A 21,806-nucleotide genomic window follows, 5' to 3' on the forward strand; every position below is an offset into this window, starting at 1 on the left:
CCTGATACAAAATCCAGCCTTGTGTTGAAAAATAAACATTTGATTCGATTCTAACTGATACCAAAATACGCCGAAGGTTGTACAGGAGGATGATAACAGAAAGAGAAGTTAGAGACAGGTATAGCAGCTCGCACTCAGAACAAATGCTGAGAACAACTACGCCAATCTTATACTGGGTGTGGTCATTGGGCTGGGTACCGCTTTAATGGCACTGTTTAGCCTTCTCGGTGCATGGTGGGGTCAGACTAGCGGACACGTTTCACAATGCAATGATTTTTTTTATCGACAGTTCAATTGCAACTTCATTGGGCACTTCTGAAACCCAACTTTCTGCATCCTCGCAGGCCCGGGTTATCGATGAAGGGTTCCTCACGCCAAAAACAAGGCTAGCACGCAGGTCCCGATCATCCGACAGCGCCGGTCTCTCCGGTTTGTCTAACGCACTACGAGACGCCTAATAGGGCGGCCTAATTATGCAAATTGCCCTCGCTCCGGTTCTTCGTAATCGATCGTAATCAGTGCTTGCTCTTAGCGCGTGGGGCGCTGCGTGGGTCTATGGAGCTTGTTTGAATTAAGACAGCGCATACCAGATTGCCGGTTAATTATAGCGTTAGGTCGACCGAAGCTTGAACGCTTACCGGCTGCGCACTGTTATTCGGGGTACGTCGTCTTTCCTGAACGACCATTTAGTTGCTATGTACGTTTTTGGCACTTTCCAAAAAAGTAGAAAGCAGCCAAGCAACCCTATCAATGCGGCAAGTGCAGACGCATGTACGAGTGAATGAGCGAACACTAATGCGAGAGCATTCACTTGGATGCAGAGGTTTGCTTGCACAGCACTCGAAGGCGTCGTCATATTTGCAAACTCCATTGGAACGCGAACGCACGAAGGTTTTCAAAGTGTGCAGTAAAGCCTAGAATAAAAGACGTGTCCATTTATCCGCATGTTCTGTTTGGATTATTTTCAAACGTCCGATTTCTTGTACACTCTTCCGCCATGAAATTTAAACCTAGTTGCTAAGGCCCACAGATTGGTGGTGTTCATGAGAACATACATAAGGGCGGCGCGGCCACCTTTCTCCATGATGATGATAATGATCGGGACGCCGAGTTTGGAGCACTGTGCCTGCACGAGTTGCACTTTAATGTTTCAGTATCGTTTCTTTACTGTGCGAGCGCGAGCATGCCCGTGATTCATACGTTCCCGAAAACGCGTACTTGCCTTTATAATATATCTATGCATTGTAAGGCTGAATGTACATTATTTTGAAAGCCCAGCTAATGAGACAAAATGTAGCACTATTGGCTACACGCAGCTAAATTTGCCAAACTTTGTCCATCGCTTGAAACTTGGAAAAACCACACAAAAAAACGGCAAAATACACCAACAAAATCGCAGTCGCACTTATCCGGCGCCCTGGCACGCTTTGGTCGAGAAATCAAAATAAAAGAATATAGGGAATAAAAACAAAAAAACAAGGTAGCGAAAGCCCAAAGCTGTACCAATATAGCGCGCCACACAAATAAATGAAAAACAAAAGGAATAAAAATGTGGAGGTAAAGACACAAAATGAACTCCGGAAGTGGTGGGGTCTACATCTAATCTAGTCCAGCGACCTCGCTTGAATAGCAGTGAAAAAGAGAGAAAAACAACGAAGGAAAACACATCTGGTCTGGAATTACGCGCTCGTGCAGCGTCTTCGAAAAAACAAACGTAAGGTGTGTGAAAGGGAGACGCGGTCGAAAAGATGTAGCACTCCGTTAAAAGGTACACTTCGCTGTGCGACAGGCTTTCAAGCCTGTAGTGGGCTTTCTGATCTTTGGAGGTCTTGCACAAACGCCCGAATCAACAGCCGGTGCAGTTTACGAGTGGCCCGAGCGGCAGCCTCTCCCATTGTACCGGCTGCTCGACTTTCGCGCAGAAAATAAAACCGGTCTAGCGGCGGCGCTGCTGTCCCCGACCACTGAACAGGCGCCGCTCCCCTGCGCGCCGCAAGAATTGCGCTACTCGCGGCGGTTTTTGGCGCTTGGGCAGCTGATTGGTTGATTATGCGATTTAATGCGCCGAGGCTACACAGGAGATGAGGGGCACGGTTGTGGAGAGCTCAGGATTAATTTCGACCACCTGGGTATCTCTAACCTGAGCCGAGATCTCGAACACACGGGCATTTTTAGCTTTTCTCCTGCATCAAAAAATCCGCCAAGGCCAGAAATCATACCCGCGGCTTTGGGCAGCTGATTTAGAAAGTAGACGCCGAACGTTGGAACTTCACTTGTGAAAATTTATGCTGGCACGACCCAACATAAAAGTATCGACGCTTTCCCCCAACGATACTTTCGCATTTCCTGATGCGTATTCGGAAAACGCTCTTATTATACAGTAATCCCTATTTAACTCAAGGTTGTAAAATTATCTGAGAATTTCGAAATAAGCGGAGTTTCGAGTTAACTGAAATCCCAAAAACTTGTGGCCAGGTCGCTGAAATAAAAGCTAGTGCTGCTAACAAAAGCTCCACTGCCAATGGCTTTAGTAACAAAGGAAAAATAATTCGCGGGAAAGAAAAAGTTTACATATTGCAGAAGAAAGAACTGCGCGATGTCCGCCTTTTTTTTTTTTTTGCGTTCGCATCCGCGTACCAAAAAAGCGTTCTCAAGCTGCTCACTGCATCCAATCAATTGTTGATCGCCACCGCTCCTTTCTATCTTGCTGCAAAGCAGACTCTGCTTGTTTGTTGTTTCTTCCCTTTTACGAACTTATGGAGGCTCCTCGTCGTCTGCATGATCAGCTGCGTCATCCACAGCTATCTCAACGATGCAAGCGACAGACAGCCTTCCGGTAACGGGGACATCGGCCATGCACTGAGCGTACTAAGCGTAAATTTGCCGTTTACGTCCGCGTTCGGCGAGTAGTGGGAGCTAAGCGTTCGAACAGAGACATTATCAGCTGCCTGTAGTGAACTTTACCTTGTGTCTTCTCTGTCAAGAGTTAGGGATATCCGTGATCCCATGAAAAATATTTTCGAAAAAAAGGACGGAAATGCGAAACGACTACGGGAGCTAAATGCACGGCGAGAAAACGTTTCGACTTAACAGATATTTCGAGATATCCGTACTCAAGTTAAACTAGAGCCCCTTGATGCGTAGCTTATTTGGTGGTTATAATTAAACTATGAATGACGGACCGGCAGCGGAAAAGTTTACCGCTTCCCCCACTTGACTCTGTGAATGAAACAAAAGCGGCGGGGGGGGGGGGGGAGGCGCATTCTATAAATGGCAGAAAGTTTACTGTTTTTTTACGTTCTGGCTTTTAACGAAAATAGCAAAGAGCCTTCTTCAGTGGTAACCCTACCGGTGATGCTTGTACTGTGGGCTTTTTTTTTTTTTCATTTTATTGAATAATAAATTAACGCACAGCTCTCATCAGTTACGCATGCCGTTGCTTCTTCGAAGCCGCGTTTGGCGCGTGCGAGGAACTGCAATAAGAAAATAAAAGGGTAGTTTACTCGGGTACCTTTTTTATACGTGCACTTAGTAAAATCACCTATATTTATAATGTTGTGGAAATGTTCAGTGTACCTCATTCAGGTTATTTCCAGGCTATCTCAATTTTCAATTTTCAGGCTACCTCAAAACGTACACTTTTGAAACCGACACAAACCGTACAAAAGACGAGAGTACCGCCCCTGCTCCATTCCTCTGGCTTTTTTTTTTTTTTTTGCCATGATTATGAACCAGCCAGCTCGTCTTCACAACTTCGTTCGTAATTACCTTGGTCTGCCTGAGGCAGAATGCGGTGGCCGCCACCGTGGCCCTCTCTCGCGGCACCAGGCAGACCTCTCGGTTGTCGCCGAAGGCCAGGTACTGGCCCGTCGTGATGTGGTGAATCCGCAGCGGGTAGCCCCAGTTCACGAAGCCACCGGCCCACCTGCCAGGCGCAAGCAGAACACGCCGTGTTATTGTAACACACCCTCCTTCATGATTCTTTCGGCGCCGCTTCGCGCACAAAGAGCTCGCGTCCCCCATGTCAGCTGTCGCGAGCATGTTCCGCGGGGTGTCGCGAAGGGGACAGCTGCGTGGTAAGTCGGGCGTGGCGAACGAGCTGCCGTGCCTGGCTGACAGCTCTAGCGTCGTTAGTGCGTTTTCTAACAGCATATCTGGCTCGTTCGTACGTGCCGCACCTAACAGCGGGTACTTTTTCGCGTTACTTGTATTAAAACAGAAAATTCAGCTTAGAATTTGTTTGTTATCGTTGTTGTCGTTGTTGTTGTTGTCCTAGTTGTGCGGGCACAAACGATTGGTTCTAAGGGGGGCGTGGAAGTTTTGTTTATTCAAAAGATTGCTTTATGCCCATTCAAATGGCGTTTATGTAGTGAGTATAGTAAAAGCTCGCTAATTCTCAATCGGTTATTTCGAACTTACGGCTAATTCAAACTGACGCCCTAGTACAGGCACAGCCCAGTAGAGTTCAATGGGCGAAAACTCTCGATAATTTGAACGCGTCGGTATTCGGAACTGTTAATTCGAACAGGATCATCTGGTTTCCATCGCTCCTCGCAAAAGCAGTCGGCACAGAAGTCGGCCCAAAATTACAACTAATCAACCGATTGCTTTTAATTTTGATTGCCTCGGCCCTGCCATGTACGTAAACGTGTCTTGGGGCATAAACAGAGTCATTATTTCGACATTACCGCTTGCTTCTCACATGAATGCCTGTCGCCGATCCCTTTACTTGGTTCGCCGTTCGAGCTCCGTGAACATTATTTACGAAATCACCTGCCACAAACGTGTAGCAGACCCTAATTTGCGATAAATAATTAAGAGGTGGCTTCTTTGTGTTTCGCCCGCGCAGTGGGGCGCGATGTCCATTTATTCTAGCGCCCGCCCGCTGATTCGGACTCCGCTTAATTCGAACAATTTCACGGTCCCCTTCGAGTTCGAATTAACGAGCTTTTACTGTATTTTCGAAAACCCAGCTAGGTATTAGGGGAAACAGACGAAGCATTAACGTGTAATCACCCGCTTTCTCGCCGGGTTCGAATGACATCACAGGGGTTTGTTTTTGAGATTCGCCTCAGTCGACCAAAGACAACGCCAGTACACATGACTACAATTTTAGTGGTTGGTCTAGTTGCGGTTGATTGTACTACTCGATTGCTAGTGCGCGATTAATACACCGATAACACTGTTTTCAGCGCTGTACCTATGACAACGCTGATGACATATATTATATAAAATATAAGTCACAGAAGGAGATTTGGGGGCACTCGGCACGGTGACCGGGAACGAAGGAAACTACGTAAGCGCACCGTCAGTCAGCCACCCAAAAGCCGGGTAGAATTTCTGAAACTGCGAATGCCCTTGACGGATGCTTTGTACGGCGGCAGCCACATGTGTTTTGAATGTATCATTTTTTCGTACAAGCAGCGTAGACGTGTGTGTGCGTGGGTGTGGAAAATTTGTAAATTAACGAGTTGTTTGTTCCGTCATCGCTCGGTGTGGTTTTCTTACTGACCTCGTTTCCTTCTTGAAAGTAAAGACGCTTTCACTGCAGCTATGCAGCGCCGAGTAGCGCCCTCCCCCCCCCCTCCCCCCCTCGAATTCACGGGTAACGAAATGTTCGTGAAAAACGTGCGTCCCTACGTGCATGACGCACTGCGTACTCACTTTGTTCGCACCAACTCCAGCCTCCACAGCGAGCGAGCTTGATTCAGGACGGCACCACCCTCGTACACGATTATGCTGCGCAAGTGCATGTCGACAGTAGTGAACAACAACAATATAACACAGCAATCAAAAGCAGAGCTCTTCACAGACCCTAAACCACGCAACACCGTAAGCTGCGTAACGCAAAGTACACGAAAAAAGATACCCGGTATACTCGCGTTACACTTATTTAATCACAAGATGTAGATTTGGGCCAGCTGGTAAAACCCATACTAAACGGTTCACTGCGCAAGAAAGACGGAGGCACAGACACACACACGATACACTGAGAATTGAAATTGACTTTGTTTAGGAAACATCGCACTTATGAAAGAACCCTTATATAAAAGAGGCAGGGCAACTGTGTCGCGGTGGTCTTATTTATATAAATGTAATATTTTCCTGAAAAAGATGTTGCAAAAAAATAGCACTGTGTCGTGTATCTGCTAGCTGTATTCGCTTTGTTTGCACATTGAACGTTTAATAAAGTTATTTCGTCTTCCCAGTCTTCTAACACCACGAAACCCACTTTATGTAAGGCGTTACGGTATTACATGTAGTTGATTACGTAACGTGTATATGATTTTTACTTACACACTTCGATCTATAGCTGTCTTCATACACTTCTTCAGCCATCTGACAGAACGAGGCGAGCGCGCGGTGAGTATGAGAACTCAGTTTACGATGAGCAAGCGCGGCGTCGGCGTGTTACCCATCGTCTGGCCACGGCCGCTCGATGGAAACTAGGTCCGGCCTGCCCATTCACGCGCCGCCAATGGGCAGGCGCGTGAAAGCGGAGTTGTCAGTTGCCGCCGCTACTTTCGGCGGGGGCGCCACACATCGGTGACGGCTCCCGCGTCCCTCGCTTCACGGCGCCCTAAGGAATATCGACGATCATCGTTCCTTTAAATGTAATTCACTCGCGTTATAACACACCTATCTGTAAAATAATAACACCACGATTTACGGCAAAGATATGTCTTCAATGTCTAAGAATTTCATCTGTTTGATGGCGGTAATTCTTGTTCGCTGTTTAAAAAGACGAGTGCGATGCGGCCGCTCCCGCAACCCCGTTCTCGCGATGTTGGGGAATATGACTGTCCAACATGTTACAATGCTAATTCGGTTTAAACACCGCAGCCCGTTTGTGCTGGAAAATAAAGCTCCATTACTGCTGCCATTCACCATGCTAATTGAAGGACAATTTTAAAACGGTCGTGTTTTAACCTTGCCAAACACAGGCTGAGCAGCCCCAGGGCTGTCTCACGTTTGAATTCAGGCACGGTAATTTTACTCCGAAGCAAATGTCCCCAAAATGCCGAGAAATTGTAGAAGGTCACATTTATTAGTAAACCGGATATTTACTCGTTAAACAGGGATGTAAAATGATTAGATGCACTGCGCACCTGATTGCTTTGCGTGAGAGGAACACCTAGCTGTGTACTCTCAGTAATGGGTTTGTGATTTGCTTTTGTTCTTTCCGTATTTCGTTTGAATCGTGGTTTGATTTCGCATGTGCGGTCGAGTTTCCCGTATGTGTGAAATCTGATGTGTGAAGCTAGCGTTGTGCAGCTAGGCTGCTTGAATGGATATTCATTGATTTAATAAAAACTGCTTGGCAGTGAGAACTTTTGTATATTTACGTGATTCTATGTTGTAGAGCGTTTACGCTGCTTATCGTTTTTCATTATGAACAGCACAGAATAAGCTCAGCTTTTTAATAATCTGTACACGTTAACTTCCGTAGGGTGGAATCGGAATTAACGCGGGCAAGCAACACGGTTGGAAGGATGAATGCGGCTTGCAGCATCGCGTGTCGGCGACGGGCGACGGCATGGAAGCGCAGTTTCCGGGTGCCGCTTGTACTCGAGGTGGTGTGCTACGTATCGGCGCACACACCGGTTTGGGCGCGAAAAGAAGCAGCGGCGGGAATGTTGAAGCTCGCGTGAGCGCTTTGAGCTATTCGTTTCGCCGAATTCCGCGCACTGCTCGTGCAATACATCGTACTAGTGTGCTCCTGGTTATGAAATGCCCAAAACTACTGCGTGCGGCGCTGCAAGTCGAATTCCTCGAAAACTCCGGACGTCTGCTACCACGAGTTCCCTGCCAAAGAGCGACTCCGAGACGCCTGCTTGCACATCTCCCGTCAAGGGATCAACAAGGGCAGCCAATGGAAGCCAAACTCCAGATCGGTCGTTTGCTCGCTGCACTTCAAAGAGGATGACTACACAGGGGGATTGAAGCGCAAGTTGTTGCCAACAGCTGTGTCTGCAAGATTTCCGTCGTACCCAATGTACATGCAGCCGGGAAGCCCAAAAAGGAGGAGGGCGCTTGTTCGGCCGCTGCTAGAGGCGTGTGCGTCAGCATCTCAAGTACGCTATCAAGGTCAAGTGAGCACAATGGTTGCGGAAAATGAAACGATTAAGTATTCAATTCTGGGCCTAACGGTTAATGAAGAAAGAGATCAACCGCACTCACCGACAGAGGCAGACCCAATCCTGTATGCTCTCACGGACACGTAATCATGCGGCCAACGTATTTTGAGACTCGAGAATGCCAGACTTCGTTCGATCTGACAGGCTTTTTCGATAACACCAATAGAAATGCCCGCCGCCTTAAAATAAAAGCAAACAGACTAAGCGAAAAACTACAAGAACTGCAAAAACGCTGCGACGAATTTCGCGAACGAGTGAAGAAGTTCGAGGAGGATGGCGCTGTAAAGGCAGTTCGGCATCGCGGACAAATTTGTAAGCTCCTTTCAAACACCGTATTCCCACACCTCACAGACTGTCCGCTGATGTGGTGCGCCAGCAACAGGGACCCGTACCACTGTCATGAGCTGTGCGAAATGTTCTTGAAAAAGCTATTGAAACGGCTTCTTGCCAACTGGGCTGGCGACGTTAATAGCTCCTTGGAGAATCTACTGAAGCTTTCGTGAAAACATTTCTCGCCGAAGGTTTTCCGTTTGTAAAGATGATTGCCGGTGAACCTTACGCGAAGAGGACTTACATATTTTCTGATAAACCCAATAAATCCCCCTTTAAATGTTGTATTAAATTTACCTTTTTATGTCCCACCGACGTAATATAGTTTATTTTACCTTCCAACTGTATATTACGTTTGCAACTAGTGTAAATTAAAGAACGACTGCCGCAGTTTTACAGCATTCCAAGTACTCATTTCCGTGTTTTGGTGGTTCCCATGTAAATAGTGTTCTTGTTGCAATAAATCAGTTCATAGTTGCGTTCGCTCTGTCCACTTCATTCGTGTGTGCTTCGTAATTTTGGTAATCTGTAACCTAACGCGCAGTCTAACAATATTTACAAAGCACATGAACCAATGCACCCCAAAAGGTATTAATATTATTCCAGTTTTCTATGAAAACGCAGTTAAAGCAAGGTGTGAAAATATCCAGTCATATTCGTCAATCCCGCATTGAGAAATGGGCGTGTAAGACACAGCATGAAACGTTTATGAGATTTTTACGTATGCGCAAGTTATAAGCTGCTATGTAATAAACAGAAATGCGGTTGCTCAGACTAGCTTGCCGCGCCAAATATTATTCCTGAAAGCCTTTGTAAAGTCTTCAGAAACAAATCCACCTATTGCGCTCGACGTTAGCAATGCGCCACCTGCGAACGTCGCATGCGGCGCGCTAAAGGTAAACCAATGCAGCGCTGTGCCTGCTTCGGAAATACTAGTTAGTCCGTGACGCCTACATTATGAGTTTCCGTCTCATGTATCACCACATATTATTATACATTATGAAGATGCTGACTTCGGCTGTCGGTGCCGCCAGGAACAACTTACACCGCATTGAAACCGTGACCGCGGCCGGCAGCCGCCGCTCTTCTTTCACCGATGATTAGCGCCACGACTGACGCTGCGGCGGAAAGGGAAACTAATGCCGTCACCGGCGGAGAGGCGCGTTCGGCAGGCCGGACCTAGTTTCCATCGAGCGGCCGTGGTCTGGCTAATCATGCGTCCGCGAAACACCCGGACCAATATCCCCACGACACTTTGAATGGAGCGTACTACAGAAAACCTGAGCGTATTTACATATGCAGACGCCACGCTTGTACACAAACCAGAAGGGGTACAGCTGGCAGTTAGATGCGCCTAGGACTGCTGCCGCTGGAAACCGGCGGCGCGAACGTGTTTGAGCAGACAGTCGTGACGGCGCTTACGCGCGAACCAAAATGAAAAGCAATGTGAACAGCTGCAGTTGAAGCTTTCAGTAGCATTTACCGAAAGCGTACATAGATGGCGCCACCAACCCATTTACCGCGTAAGCAAATCGAGCAAGCTGTACTAGCTGGCCGGTGCGCCAGCGTTGCCAGATTGTGAAATACAGCACCAGAGTGTGAAAATCTGGTGAAATTCGGGGGCTACTGGTGTTGAGGTACCAATACGGCTACACCAGACAATATCTGGTGAAAACTGGTGAAAAAAGCGTGTTGTTTATTTGAACTAGACTGTTTTACTTCTTGAATAAAAGCTTCTTCAGCATATAAACACCAAAAGCCGCTGGACTGTTTGAGTATGCGTGTTCTAATGTACTTGATAAGTATATTGGGTTTTCACTATACAGCTTGAAAGTAACGAAAGCTCAAATGGTGCATTTTGTATTTCAAATACACCACAATGAACCACAACCTCCGAATTTTTTAACGGAGGGCGTGTACCCAAACCGTCCGGAGGTTCCCTCTCTAAATGGTTACAGCTACATAAGCTTTGTATGGCATGTTTATTATGAAAAAAATAGTGCAATGTTAAATCCTCACATACAAACTAAAGAGAAATTTACGTTGTACCAGGTCTTGTGTTTCAATATAGGTGAAAAAGCATAGCGACAACTGAATTGGATGCGCAGTAACCTGCTCTGCGAGCGTGCCCATAGAACATAGAATAAGGGTTCCTTAGACAGGTACTGCGATGTATATGAATACGAAGTAATATTTCACTTCTTTTGAAACTACTTTGCCAATTTAATAATATAGGTAACTGAGTAACACTCTTCGATTTTTAATTATGAAATGATCAAATCACCCCCTGGGTAGGCTGGATGGATTGCCATAAGGAACCAAAACGCCATATCAAAAGGCTGTGTTTTTGAGAATTGCATGCACAGAAGACGTGAAGGATCCAAAACAATGTAATAGTGGCTGTATTTAGTGCTGGTGAAATCTGGTGAAATTTGGGCCAGGAGATGGTGTCGATGGGTATTTTCAATCTGGCAACGCTGCGGTGCGCACATGCACCTGCTTACGCGCCCCTACGCAACACCATGCTGGCTGATATCAGCCCTCTGAGGTTGCCCGCTCCGCACGAATAAATAAGTACACCTGGGGCGGTATTCTCGTAACTTGTTCCTTTTAAAAACGTCCCTTTTGCGTCTCTTTCATCGTGACGTACTTCCGGTTAAGAAGTGGACGTTGGCAGCATAGAGCAAGATTGGCAGTAGCTTTGCCGCGCTTGGGTTAAGTCAGTTCCGGTTGTTTGCTTTTAGCCAATCAGGGCTCGCCAAAAGGGACACTTTTGAAAGGGACGCAAAAGGGACAAAACTCGAGAATACCGCCCCTGGAAAATCAGCGCTTCCGTCCAGAAGTGAGCAAGCAATCCTCGCGCACGAAAAGCGGCGTCTTAGTAACGGGAACGGTCTTCTGCTGGTTTGCTATAAGGATCTAGGAACGGTAACGCGAGAAAATAAACTGCCATTCGTGATTTTCGATCAGCCACGTCGTGAGCGTCGCCATAACGGCAACCGACTGCAACGACGAAGTGTGTTTCGATCGAATGCTGCACGGTTTCAGTAAAGGGGTTGTAAGCACGCTGTTCAGTAGGGAGCACTGCGAAGCTTGCAGCGACACCATAAGAAATTCTGTGGGCAATGCCTTTGGCTGGAGGAGGACGCTTGAGAACAAAAATTATTTGTGGGAAAGTACATTCAATGTTATGGACGCATGTATGGCTATTGCAGAGGAAACAGAAACGCTTTGACAGGTTTTCTTTAAATGGGGTTGTATCCACCCGAATCTCTGATAAGTGAACAGTCGCACTCACGAAGCTTTCACCTTTCAATCGAACTCAGAGGAAGTGAACTACAGTTCTGTAGGCATGACTGAAAGAATGTTGGAATGCCCGTAAAGGAAATTCAGAGAGTGGAATATACATTTCTTAAGCTACCGCCTGTAAGGGACAAAATTTGATTTCAGCCTACCGCTAATGGAGGCGCTAAAATTTAGAGCACTGCAACTTTCATACATATTTTTACATTATGTACCCTACATAACCTATAGGCCCCCAAAGTAGATTGATTTCATTGATTCTATGTTTTAACGCGCCGACGCAGAGCAGGAGATGCGCGTTTCGTCCTCGCGTTAAACCCTACAATCAATCGAATAAATCAAGCAACGCAGGCGATGACACGCGGAGTAGTGGAGGGCTCCGGATTAATTTTGACCACGTGGGGATCTTTAACGTGCGCCGAAATCTCGTTTACACGGGCGTTTTAAATGCAGAGCATTTCTTAGCCTCGCCTCTTCCTGCGTCGGACGGCGTCCACAGCTCCGCGTCCGCAGCAGGTGCGCCTCTCCTCCTTCCCTCCTCTCTCTCAACAGCAGCTGGCACGCGCATGCGTAGTAGTCAGCCCGTTCGCTCTTTCGCGGTCTCGGCGTAACAGGTGCGTGATAGCAGCGCGGTGGGGCGTGGAAGGGCGCGCGCTGCTTGCGCATGCGCGCTTTCCCCCACGTACTGCTGTCCCTCTACTGCGCGCGCTGCAAATATAAAGCGGCTAGCGGCCGCTCGTGCTTCAAAGTTCAGTCACTGCGTTGCTCCTTCTTTCCTTGGTTGACGCTCGCTCCACCCTAACGCGACTTTACTCTCCTCTCTCTACCACAAACCAACACCAACGCAACTACGACCCAACTACCCACCCTAACGCGACTTTACGCGGCGTCAACGACCCCCAATGCTCTGCATTTACTCGTGTTCCCCTCGCGGGAAGGCGCGGGAATTTTTTGCTTTTCGCCTTCATCAGAAAAGGGGCCGCCGCGGCAGGGAATCGAAGCCGCAAACTCGTGCTCAGCAGCGCAACGCCTTAGACGCAAAGTAGATAAGTAACCTTCCCAGATACATAACAACATTCATACATATCCCATAATATTTTAGTGAGATGACACCAACACACGTAATATACTGATACAAAGGACATGGCATAATAAATAAATAAATAAATAAATACGAGCTTACTTTTGTCCCGTCTCCTCGCTCCAGTTTGGCGGGATGGTTAAGCACTCGTCGCCGCCGTGGAAGAACCTTAGCACCTCACCTCCAAATACGTAACCTGCGGAGAGCCGAAAACTGAGCTGACACATCCACCCAGCAAGAATTTTATACCTCCTTCCGACACAAAATAAATCATTTCTGCATAATTCTTCATAACTAAAAATCTTCTGTTCTGCGTGAGGAGATATGGAAGGAAAACTTATAGCAATTAATTTGCGTCCTTGGCGCAACAGAGTGTGAAGGGAAATATATGGGATTATCGAAAAAAGAGTATGTAAAAAATACTCTAAATACTATTTGCGGAGTGGTGATTTTATACTGTCTATTCTTCCGAAAGTGAAATGAGGCCCGTAGTGCGTTTGTTGGGAAAACAATATCGCAACACGCCAGCGAGAACGTACAGTTTTATTACTGAAAAAATAGGCACAGCGGCAAAGTGTTTGTTAGAGTTGCCCGGGCTTCATATTGTGAATCACGACACGAAATAACAGCCCGGACGTTTTCTTTCATGAAATTATTTCCTCCGCTATTTCTACCTCGCAACTTCCTTAAAACAGAAACGTTGGAAGGCGTTTTAAGTGCACAACACTTTAGGGTCACGCAATATCGTCGTAGCTCGTTCACTGTCACGCTGTCTAGCCACTGCCGCAATAAGGCGGCGTTGCGGCGTAACTGACCCAAACAGAGGCCTCAAAAAACGGGCGTTTCATACAGTCATAACCATTCGAAACTCCTGAACCGTGGCGCTTGTCATACACGTCCCCGCTGTTAAGCGCAAAGAAAATTGCCGGTACATTTGAGGCAAAATCAGTGTAAATAACCGGAAGCCCCCGCGTCCATTTAATTTGTAACGCCCGTTCGGTTGGTTCTTACGATAGTAAGCGAAAAAAGTGGCCGCGGGAGACAGCGTTCAAAACTGCGCCGTAAGGCACGTGCGAGATGAAATCATCACCATCATCATCATCATCATATTCATAATCATCATCATCATCACCATCATCATCATCACACTACTGCGGTCCACTGCAGGACGAAGGCTGCTCCCCTTCACCAATTGACCTCCAACTTTGCTCCTGCCCTACGCTGTTCGAGTCCACAGTTTACCCCCGAAGTTCCCTATTTCGTCTCTACATTGGCCTTCGCCTTCTTCTATACCTAGCAGTCACCCCTCATCGCACACGTACTAACTGTTATAAGTATTCCTTCTTTCCTAGAACCATTTCCGATTGGAATAAACTTCAGAATTCACAAGTTCTACAGCCTTCTCTAAGTTTGTTTGAGTCCCACCTTAATTAGCATTGTATACGAATCTAAATTTGTGTGTGATTTGTGTGAATCTGAATTTGTGTGTGATATTATTTGTAACAACTTTTTGTACCCGAGAAGAAGAGCCTTTTCATCTGTGTTGAATTGTACAATTGTTGTAAACCATATATCCTTTTTATGCACTGTAACCCACCTGCTAAAATCCCGATCAGGGATTGCAGTATTTATAAATAAATAAATAAATAAATACCCATCTCTTGGTGTCCACTCTGTTGCCCTAATTGTCCACCGGCTGTCGGTTCTTCTCACTACATGGCCAGCCCAAGTACAATTGTTTTTCTTTATTTGAACTATGATATCTTCTCTACTTTGTTCTCTGATCCAGGTAGCTCGTTTCCTGTCCGTGAGTATTACTCTGAACATTATTCGCGTCATGGCCAATTAAGGCAACCTACGTTTTCTTTCTAGCTGCTTAGTAAGGCGCCAAGTTTCAGCTCCGTATGGCATCACGGGCAGTATGCGCTGGTTGTAGATTTTAAATGCAGAGCATTTCAGTAACTCACGATGTCACCCGCGTTGACGTCCGTAGTCGTAGTCCGCACCCCTACCCCTACATTATATAAAAAAATACTATCCGGTTTATCGCTTCGCTTGAGGAGGGTCATCCGGCCCGTGGACTACTTATATGTGTCTTCTAGAAGTCTTATGTAAGATTCCTTTATTCCCTGGTCTTTTAGTGCTTGTTGCATGGCTCCGGTGAGTACTAATGAACACGAGGTGAAAGGAAGCACAAGAAGAACAGAACGGTGGCATTTCGGCTGGCGTACCCGCAAATTTTCCCGCCATTTTTTTGTGGGACTACCATGGTTGCCAGATCTGGACTGCTCTTCCCTTTACGGACTGCCTTTACGGGCAGTCCGTAAAGGCAGTAAAGGCAGCGGGCTGACAAATCCGCGGCCTTTACGGGTCCCAATACGTTTGTAGTACCCGCGAATGTATGATGCGAGCTAATCAACAGTCCGTAAAGGGGAAGGCAGTCCTGGTCTAGCAACCATGGTAGCCCCGCGAAAAAAATGTCGGGAAAATTTGTGGGTACGCCAGCCGAAATGCTACCACCAGAACTCCCGCTCGCACTGTTCCCAGCAGGGGGCGCGCGAGCACTGCGAAGGCGGGAAATTTGAATTACATTGGAGAAACGTCCGTTTTATCCATCAAGAGAGGAGTGAGAGAGGGAGGCGAAGAGTGATGGGTGGTAGCAGTGGGGCGGAAAACGGCGCCACAGCCCATTACGACGAATCACTGTGCTGCATTTCCAGCGGCTTTCACATTCAGTGGAACGGCTTTAATTTTTATTTAGCGTCCCAATAATTTTGCAGTGAACAGACACTACGCCTTGAAGGCACAGTTTATGAATCTGCCTGCACGAGCTTCACTTTGTCCGGGAAAACGCAACCTAAAGCAAATACATTCACTATTCTAACGCAGAAAAAAACCTCGATCCTCGTCAGCGCAGACAAGATGTCAACATGGGAAATCCAGCAACCATGCATTCGCCCCAATGCTTTTTTTAACTGCCTCGTCCCCCTTCGGTTCCCCTGATTGGACCACTGGTGACCCGTTGTGATAAAAACGTTTCACTAGTTCTGACATACCAAGTATAAAGTTAACACCAAAAAAATTTACCATCCCTTCATAAACAAAGTTGCAAAAAGCGAAACCCAAGCTAAACCAAGACTCAACCGCACTAGACAAGCTTTTGCTTTGCATACCCAGTGTTAGCCAAGCTAAGTTCCAGACATTTTTATCACCATTCCTGCGACGCGAAGTGCTGCAATAAAACTGAGATAATGGTGAAATTTCCCTACTTATGCCGCCCCCATATTATGAACTGTGAGCCTGTTTCGCAACATGCAGTCAGGGAGCTTCGAAGTAGACAATACATCCCGCTTCCGCAAGTAATTTTTTTAGGAACATAGACTTTAAAAGAAGTTTTCGCCTTGTGCATAGCAGCTTTTCAGTAGGAACTACCACCCAAGTTATCTGGAAACTGCACAGTTCGCAGATTGAAAGTCATGTTCGAAATGTCGATGACCCGGTCACTCACCTACGTTCTTCGTTCTGCTAGTTCCAGTGCCGAACGGGGCCACCGACCAGTGGGTGAGATGAAAGCTGGCGTTGACGATCGTTGCCTCGCCTTCCTTGGCTGTGTGCTGCGGCCAAGGCATTAACACCGATTGAGGAATATCACAATGAATACGATCATTTGGTTCATGGTACAGCGAGTGTACCGAAAGTATAGCCGAAGCTACCACGTGGGCCACGAGGCCAGGACACGTAAACCTTTCAGGTTTTTGTTTTTGTTTGTGCCTTTCATTTTCAAGATGCCCTTTGTTGCCGAGATTCAATCCCTGCACTCGGAATCAGCAGTATACTGTCATGCAGCCAAAGACGACGCAGCTGTCGTGAAAGGAAAACAAGTTTATTGGAGCGAACCTGTGCTCCCCAGTCGAATTGCATCCAGAACACTGTAGATCAGAGAAGATTATTCCAGGCCGGTGACAGTTCACGACACTCTCTCTATCAAAGGAGATAACACGTGCGACATAAAGAATACAACATGCGTTACACTTGACCCACGGATAACAGAGATAACATTGCCCGGTGCAGCCGGTCCGCAAAAACAAAACATAAACAAACAAACCCAAAACATGGTTCGTGGCAATACCGCCTTCCGTACTCAGCCTCCGCGGCGGGTCTGCTTTTCAGGAAGAAAATCCCCGGCCTAAGCGGACAGCGACTCTCTCATCCCGGCATTGCTAGCACGGCTGTTGTAGTTAAGCTGTGCGTTAATATTGTTTCTTTATGTTATCTGCTTTGTTGTTGCACTGAAACGGATCACAGGTTACACACGTCCCCTATTAGTCTACACCGACCACCAGCCCCCAAAGTGTATCGCGTTTCATTGACTAACACCTCTTCTTGGTCACACTTCGCTGTTTCAACATATGACATTCAGAACTACACGCAGTGAACCTACCAAGTATCGTTCCGTGGCGACGCTGACAAGGATGAGGTCGTCTCCAACGCGGACCTTCTCTCCTTCGGACCTCTGCTTAGAGGCCGGGTGAATGGTCCACCAGCACGCCTCGCCTGCGCGCAGAAATCGCCGGGGAGGTGTAGGCGCGGTGCAATAAAGTGGGCCCGAAAATGAAACCACAACAAAGCTGTAGCGAATAAAGCTCCTGAGAAACTAAATTCCGTTGCCAAGTGCGCAGTGCTATCTGGTTTGTTAATTCTTCCTTCTTAAAATGGCCACACGCCAATCTCGGAAAGGTGTGCAATATTCGTCATCACTAAAACAGCTCTCTCTGAGGTTGCTGAACACTATATACTGACAGACCTGTGAAAAAGAGCTGTTAAAACTGGTTTATAGAGTCTCCTTTATTCGTTTTTACATTCTCTGTGTTCTAGCTCCCAAGCTGTGATTACAATCATAAACCTAAGGTCAAAAATTCTGCAAATACAGCAGAAATCATGATGTACGTACTCTTTCGCTCTGCAGATAAAGACAGAATTGACCACTTTTTAAAACTAAGCGACTACTGGAATTTTAAAGCATCGGAGTCCAAATTGAAACCTTTCTTATCGTCAACATAATGGAACATTTCTATAAATGAATTTTGTGCACCCTCGTTCAAGGTGTTTAGACCCGGCATCACAAAACAAGTACATGAGACGTTACGCCGGGGCTCGAGAAATGAGGCTTTAGTCATTTCATTTTTCGGGATCGGTGCTCTCTAATTGGAAAATATTTTACAGCAGTGCTCTTCGAAAGAGGGTTTTCGAACTAGAAAACCGTGAAACCAGTGCCCCCCTGACCTATTTCACTTAATGGCACCAATGCAAAAGTGTAGCTTTGTGGCAGGGCTTCCGCCTAGCACGCGCATTCGCAAAGCCTTTCGCGCATGACATCAAATATCTGCACAGAATCCATACGGATGAAAGGAACGCCCAGAACGGGGTTGTCGTGGCTTCCGCAGCAATCGCAGCTTGCTTTGACCTTATGTCAGGCGTAAACATTTCAGTGTACATTCCTACAATAAGGCAGCAGATATGAAGTATAGACAGAGCCCCGGACACATTGATGTTTAAGGTTATGCGGTGTGTATATCAAATTAAGCTTCTTAAACTAAAAATATACCGTGCGGTAGTTGGGGGCTGCTTACCTTGACAGTGATCTTGGAGGCCGACATCGAAGGCAAGTTTGTCGTTGTATGAGCTGCTTGAAAGACAGGCCAGGTACTGCGTACCGAAAAAGCATAAACAACGGTTAATCGACTAGTCATTACCAATTATCGGGAAGGGAGCAGTTGCTCGCAGCGGTTTTGTTGACTTAGCGTATTTACTCAATTCCAAAGAGCTCCTTTCTTCCACGCTCGCGATGTCAAAAGTGAGGGGGGGGGGGGGGGGACCTAGATTCCAACAACCTATTTTACCCCCACTCCCTCTTGCCACTATTTTCACGGCCTTATCTCGGATAGACACGGCGCAAGCAATAATGTTTTATTTGGCAAAAACTCAAAATAAAAAAGGTACAGACAGTGAATGGCGTATGATACTCAATCACCCTGTATACCATTCGAGTCCGTTGTGCCGGTTGTGCCGCCGCTTTCAGTATCCCCGAGCAAATCGCGTTTCGTTCCGTTGAAGCGGTTTGTAATTGAAGACTTCATAAAGTATTTGGCCACAACGTCAACTAGGGCGAAATCCATCTTGCAATGATTGCTTTGAAAAGAGGGAGCTTAGATTCGTATGCAAACTTTTTTACGAATATTTCCCCCCAAAAGTAGGGGAGGATGCTGCGGAATCGCAAAAGTACGGTAGTTTGCAAACACAAAAACAGCGAATAAAGCACGGTTGAAAACTGCGGAGGAAATACAAGTACCCAGAGGGGACAACTTCGATGCATACGTTGAATTCACCCAGTATACTGCAGCACGCATAAAATGCAGCAGTATTTCCGGAAATAAGCGTAAGAGCTGCAAGCAGCTCACTACCTCGGGCTGAAGTAACATTTGTTTTAACCGAGGTCGTCAACAAGAACTGCCCATTGTTGCGTCCTGTGGTCTACGCTATGATTTAAAAGGTTCCCTGCTCCACCTAAGCAGGAGCTGCAGTGAATACAGTGAAGACGGAACGTAGGCTGCATTTACCTCTCGGGGTGGATAGATTATCGGCATGCCTCTACGGCAAAATTCAAATTTCAGAGGCTAACTCAGGCAGCCTACTCGCCTGAGTGAAGACCAATTTCCTGTTTTCGCTGGTGGATGGTAGCGGCAATGTTCGTAGTCGTTGTTGACGGCGTTCTTGCAAGACGAACCTATTATGAATTCTATTATCTTAATATTAAAGTACTAATAACTCTCCGGGGCGTTTTTTATTTTGATACCACTTACTCAATCTTGCGCAGCGAAACTTTGAATTTGTTTTGCACCAGAATGAGTAAATATACTGCTTCACTCCTGTAACTGAAAAGCTATTTGTAATGAGCCCACTTCTTTTTGTGTACTCTTACTTTTTACGGGGCTACATAACAGCTGATTGTCCCGCTTTCGCCTTAAATAAAGCTCCAACGTAATGTCTTTTCTAACAGCAACAGTCAGGTGGTTTTAATATTTTGTACAGCGGCACACCAAGCCAATTTTTATTTAAAGAAATTCAGAACTAATAAATCAACTATTTAGAGAATTGGTTTCGAAAGCTGTAAACACGCAAAAATTTTAGCGTAGAGACAAAACCTGTGCGCAATTACTTGATATCCTGTCTCTTGCCAGTGGTTATCTGAGGAATGGTTTGAGTGTGCCCCCTCTACCCGTTACGTCAAAGCCAGCAAGAGGTAATGTTACCCGTATCAAGCAACCGGGTCAGACGGAACTAGTCGTGTGGCAACCACTCAAACGGGACCGCATGCTTTCATCGGGGTTCGTTTCGCTTCAACCTCGGCTGCTTCTTTCCTTGCGTGACGCGACGCAATCAGTGAGCGTATACCTACCATATTGCTATTTTGGTGCCTCAAAAGCACTGCGTGACCGTAGAGCAAAGTTCTGTGCCCCGACTGGGTTCCCTTGCCCTGTAAAACAAGAGAGAAAAAAAAGGACAGCGCGCAATAAACCTCGGGAAAAGTACACTACAATAGCAGGTCCATCAAGTGGCGAAAAAACAGCGCTAAGCAAGGACCAAAGAAAGAAAACACAAACACAAAAAAAAACAGAAGACACAGAACGAATTAGCCCAAGTTCATACCAGAGGTAAGTTCATCAAGTATTTGTCCCAGCGTTCTCAACGGCTGGATCGCCAAAGGACCGTTTCCTAAACCGGCAACGTGTTCAGTGGTGGTAACTTAAGCTAACAATGTGATATTCACGCAAGCATTGGAATATACTGAAAGAAATTCCCTCGAGGGTGGAATATGCGTATTTTTCAAAAAATACAGCTTCTGTGATACACCTTTGTGAAGCTATAGCATTGTGATGTGCACATAGGCATGGGAATGTACTTAAAGAAATCCCTTCAGGGGTAAAATATCCGTATTTTTAAAAAATACAGCTTCTGTAGGCAGTTTTGAATTTTTACGGTCAATTCTCGGTCGTGTTCATGTGTCGTACCTCATCAAACCGAGTGTAACGAAGGAGAGAAAAGTATTCCTCGCTATGCTCGGTACTTGGTCCATAATGCCAGCATGAATGACGCAGTCTGATTGTGGACGCCGGATAGCCGCACGGATTTTTCAAGGGTTGCTGAAGGCTTCCTGCATACATTTGCCTTCCCATGGAACCACAAACCTTCAGATAATCCCACGCTCTCCTTTACCGGAAATGTGTGCTCCTCATAAACGCCGAAGTCGCCAGAGTGTGCACGTGATATCAAGATTTCGAAAAAAGTTCAAACATGTGTCGCAGGGTCGCTTTAAGTACACCAAGGGTCGTATACCGAGCAGTAATTTTTACCTGGGGTACGTTACGGCAACCAATTCTAAGGCTGTGATCAGCCTACCGACGTAAAAGCCATATCGTGATCCATGGACGTCAAAAAAAATGGCGTGTCCCACTGTTCGGTTGGCTGAGAGGTGAAATGACGTCATTCTTAAAAGTTGTTACGACATTGGAAATAATGAAATGGGCGCTTAGCAGACGAAGGTGAAGTAGAAACACACACCACATATGGCGCCTGTATGTGGTATGTGTGTTTCTACTTCGTTTTCGCCTGCTTAGAGCCCCTTTTATTATTTTTAATAAGCATGAACCAACTAGCTCAACAAGTTTTGTTACGACACTTGCGGCAACGGTCTGAACCCGGTCTAAAGTACTGGTTGCGCTTGCTGACTACTTTCTCAAGGCCTTGCAACGTGGCTGTTGGCTGAGCGCTCCCCTGTTGCACTAAAACAAGGCGGTTCGTCTGCTCCGGTGGCCGGGGCTGAGCCTTGTTCTACAAGAGTAAACGACCATCGCCGGCGCGCGGCTAAAATGGGCTGCGCCTTTTATGCACCTCGT

The 21,806-nt window shown here is 46.5% G+C and overlaps 1 protein-coding gene across 6 annotated transcripts in view; it reads right to left on the minus strand.

Annotated features, from left to right (window-relative positions):
* The window catches only part of Ryr (Ryanodine receptor), a 405,814-nt gene that overhangs the window by 265,107 nt on the left and 118,901 nt on the right, over positions 1-21,806 (minus strand). For all 6 annotated transcript variants that reach the window (XM_077672818.1, XM_077672817.1, XM_077672813.1 and 3 more), the window contains exons 4-10: positions 20,309-20,386; positions 18,483-18,558; positions 17,294-17,406; positions 16,361-16,466; positions 12,955-13,048; positions 5,665-5,739; positions 3,769-3,925 (exon numbers count right to left, since the gene is read on the minus strand). In XM_077672818.1, coding sequence (XP_077528944.1) covers positions 3,769-3,925; positions 5,665-5,739; positions 12,955-13,048; positions 16,361-16,466; positions 17,294-17,406; positions 18,483-18,558; positions 20,309-20,386 — 699 coding nt within the window. The remainder of the gene's footprint in view (positions 1-3,768; positions 3,926-5,664; positions 5,740-12,954; positions 13,049-16,360; positions 16,467-17,293; positions 17,407-18,482; positions 18,559-20,308; positions 20,387-21,806) is intronic.

This window comes from Haemaphysalis longicornis, unplaced genomic scaffold (assembly GCF_048455015.1).
Source record: "Haemaphysalis longicornis isolate Haplotype H1 unplaced genomic scaffold, Haemaphysalis longicornis Haplotype H1 scaffold_6, whole genome shotgun sequence".
In the NCBI taxonomy this organism is placed as follows: Eukaryota; Metazoa; Arthropoda; class Arachnida; order Ixodida; family Ixodidae; genus Haemaphysalis; species Haemaphysalis longicornis.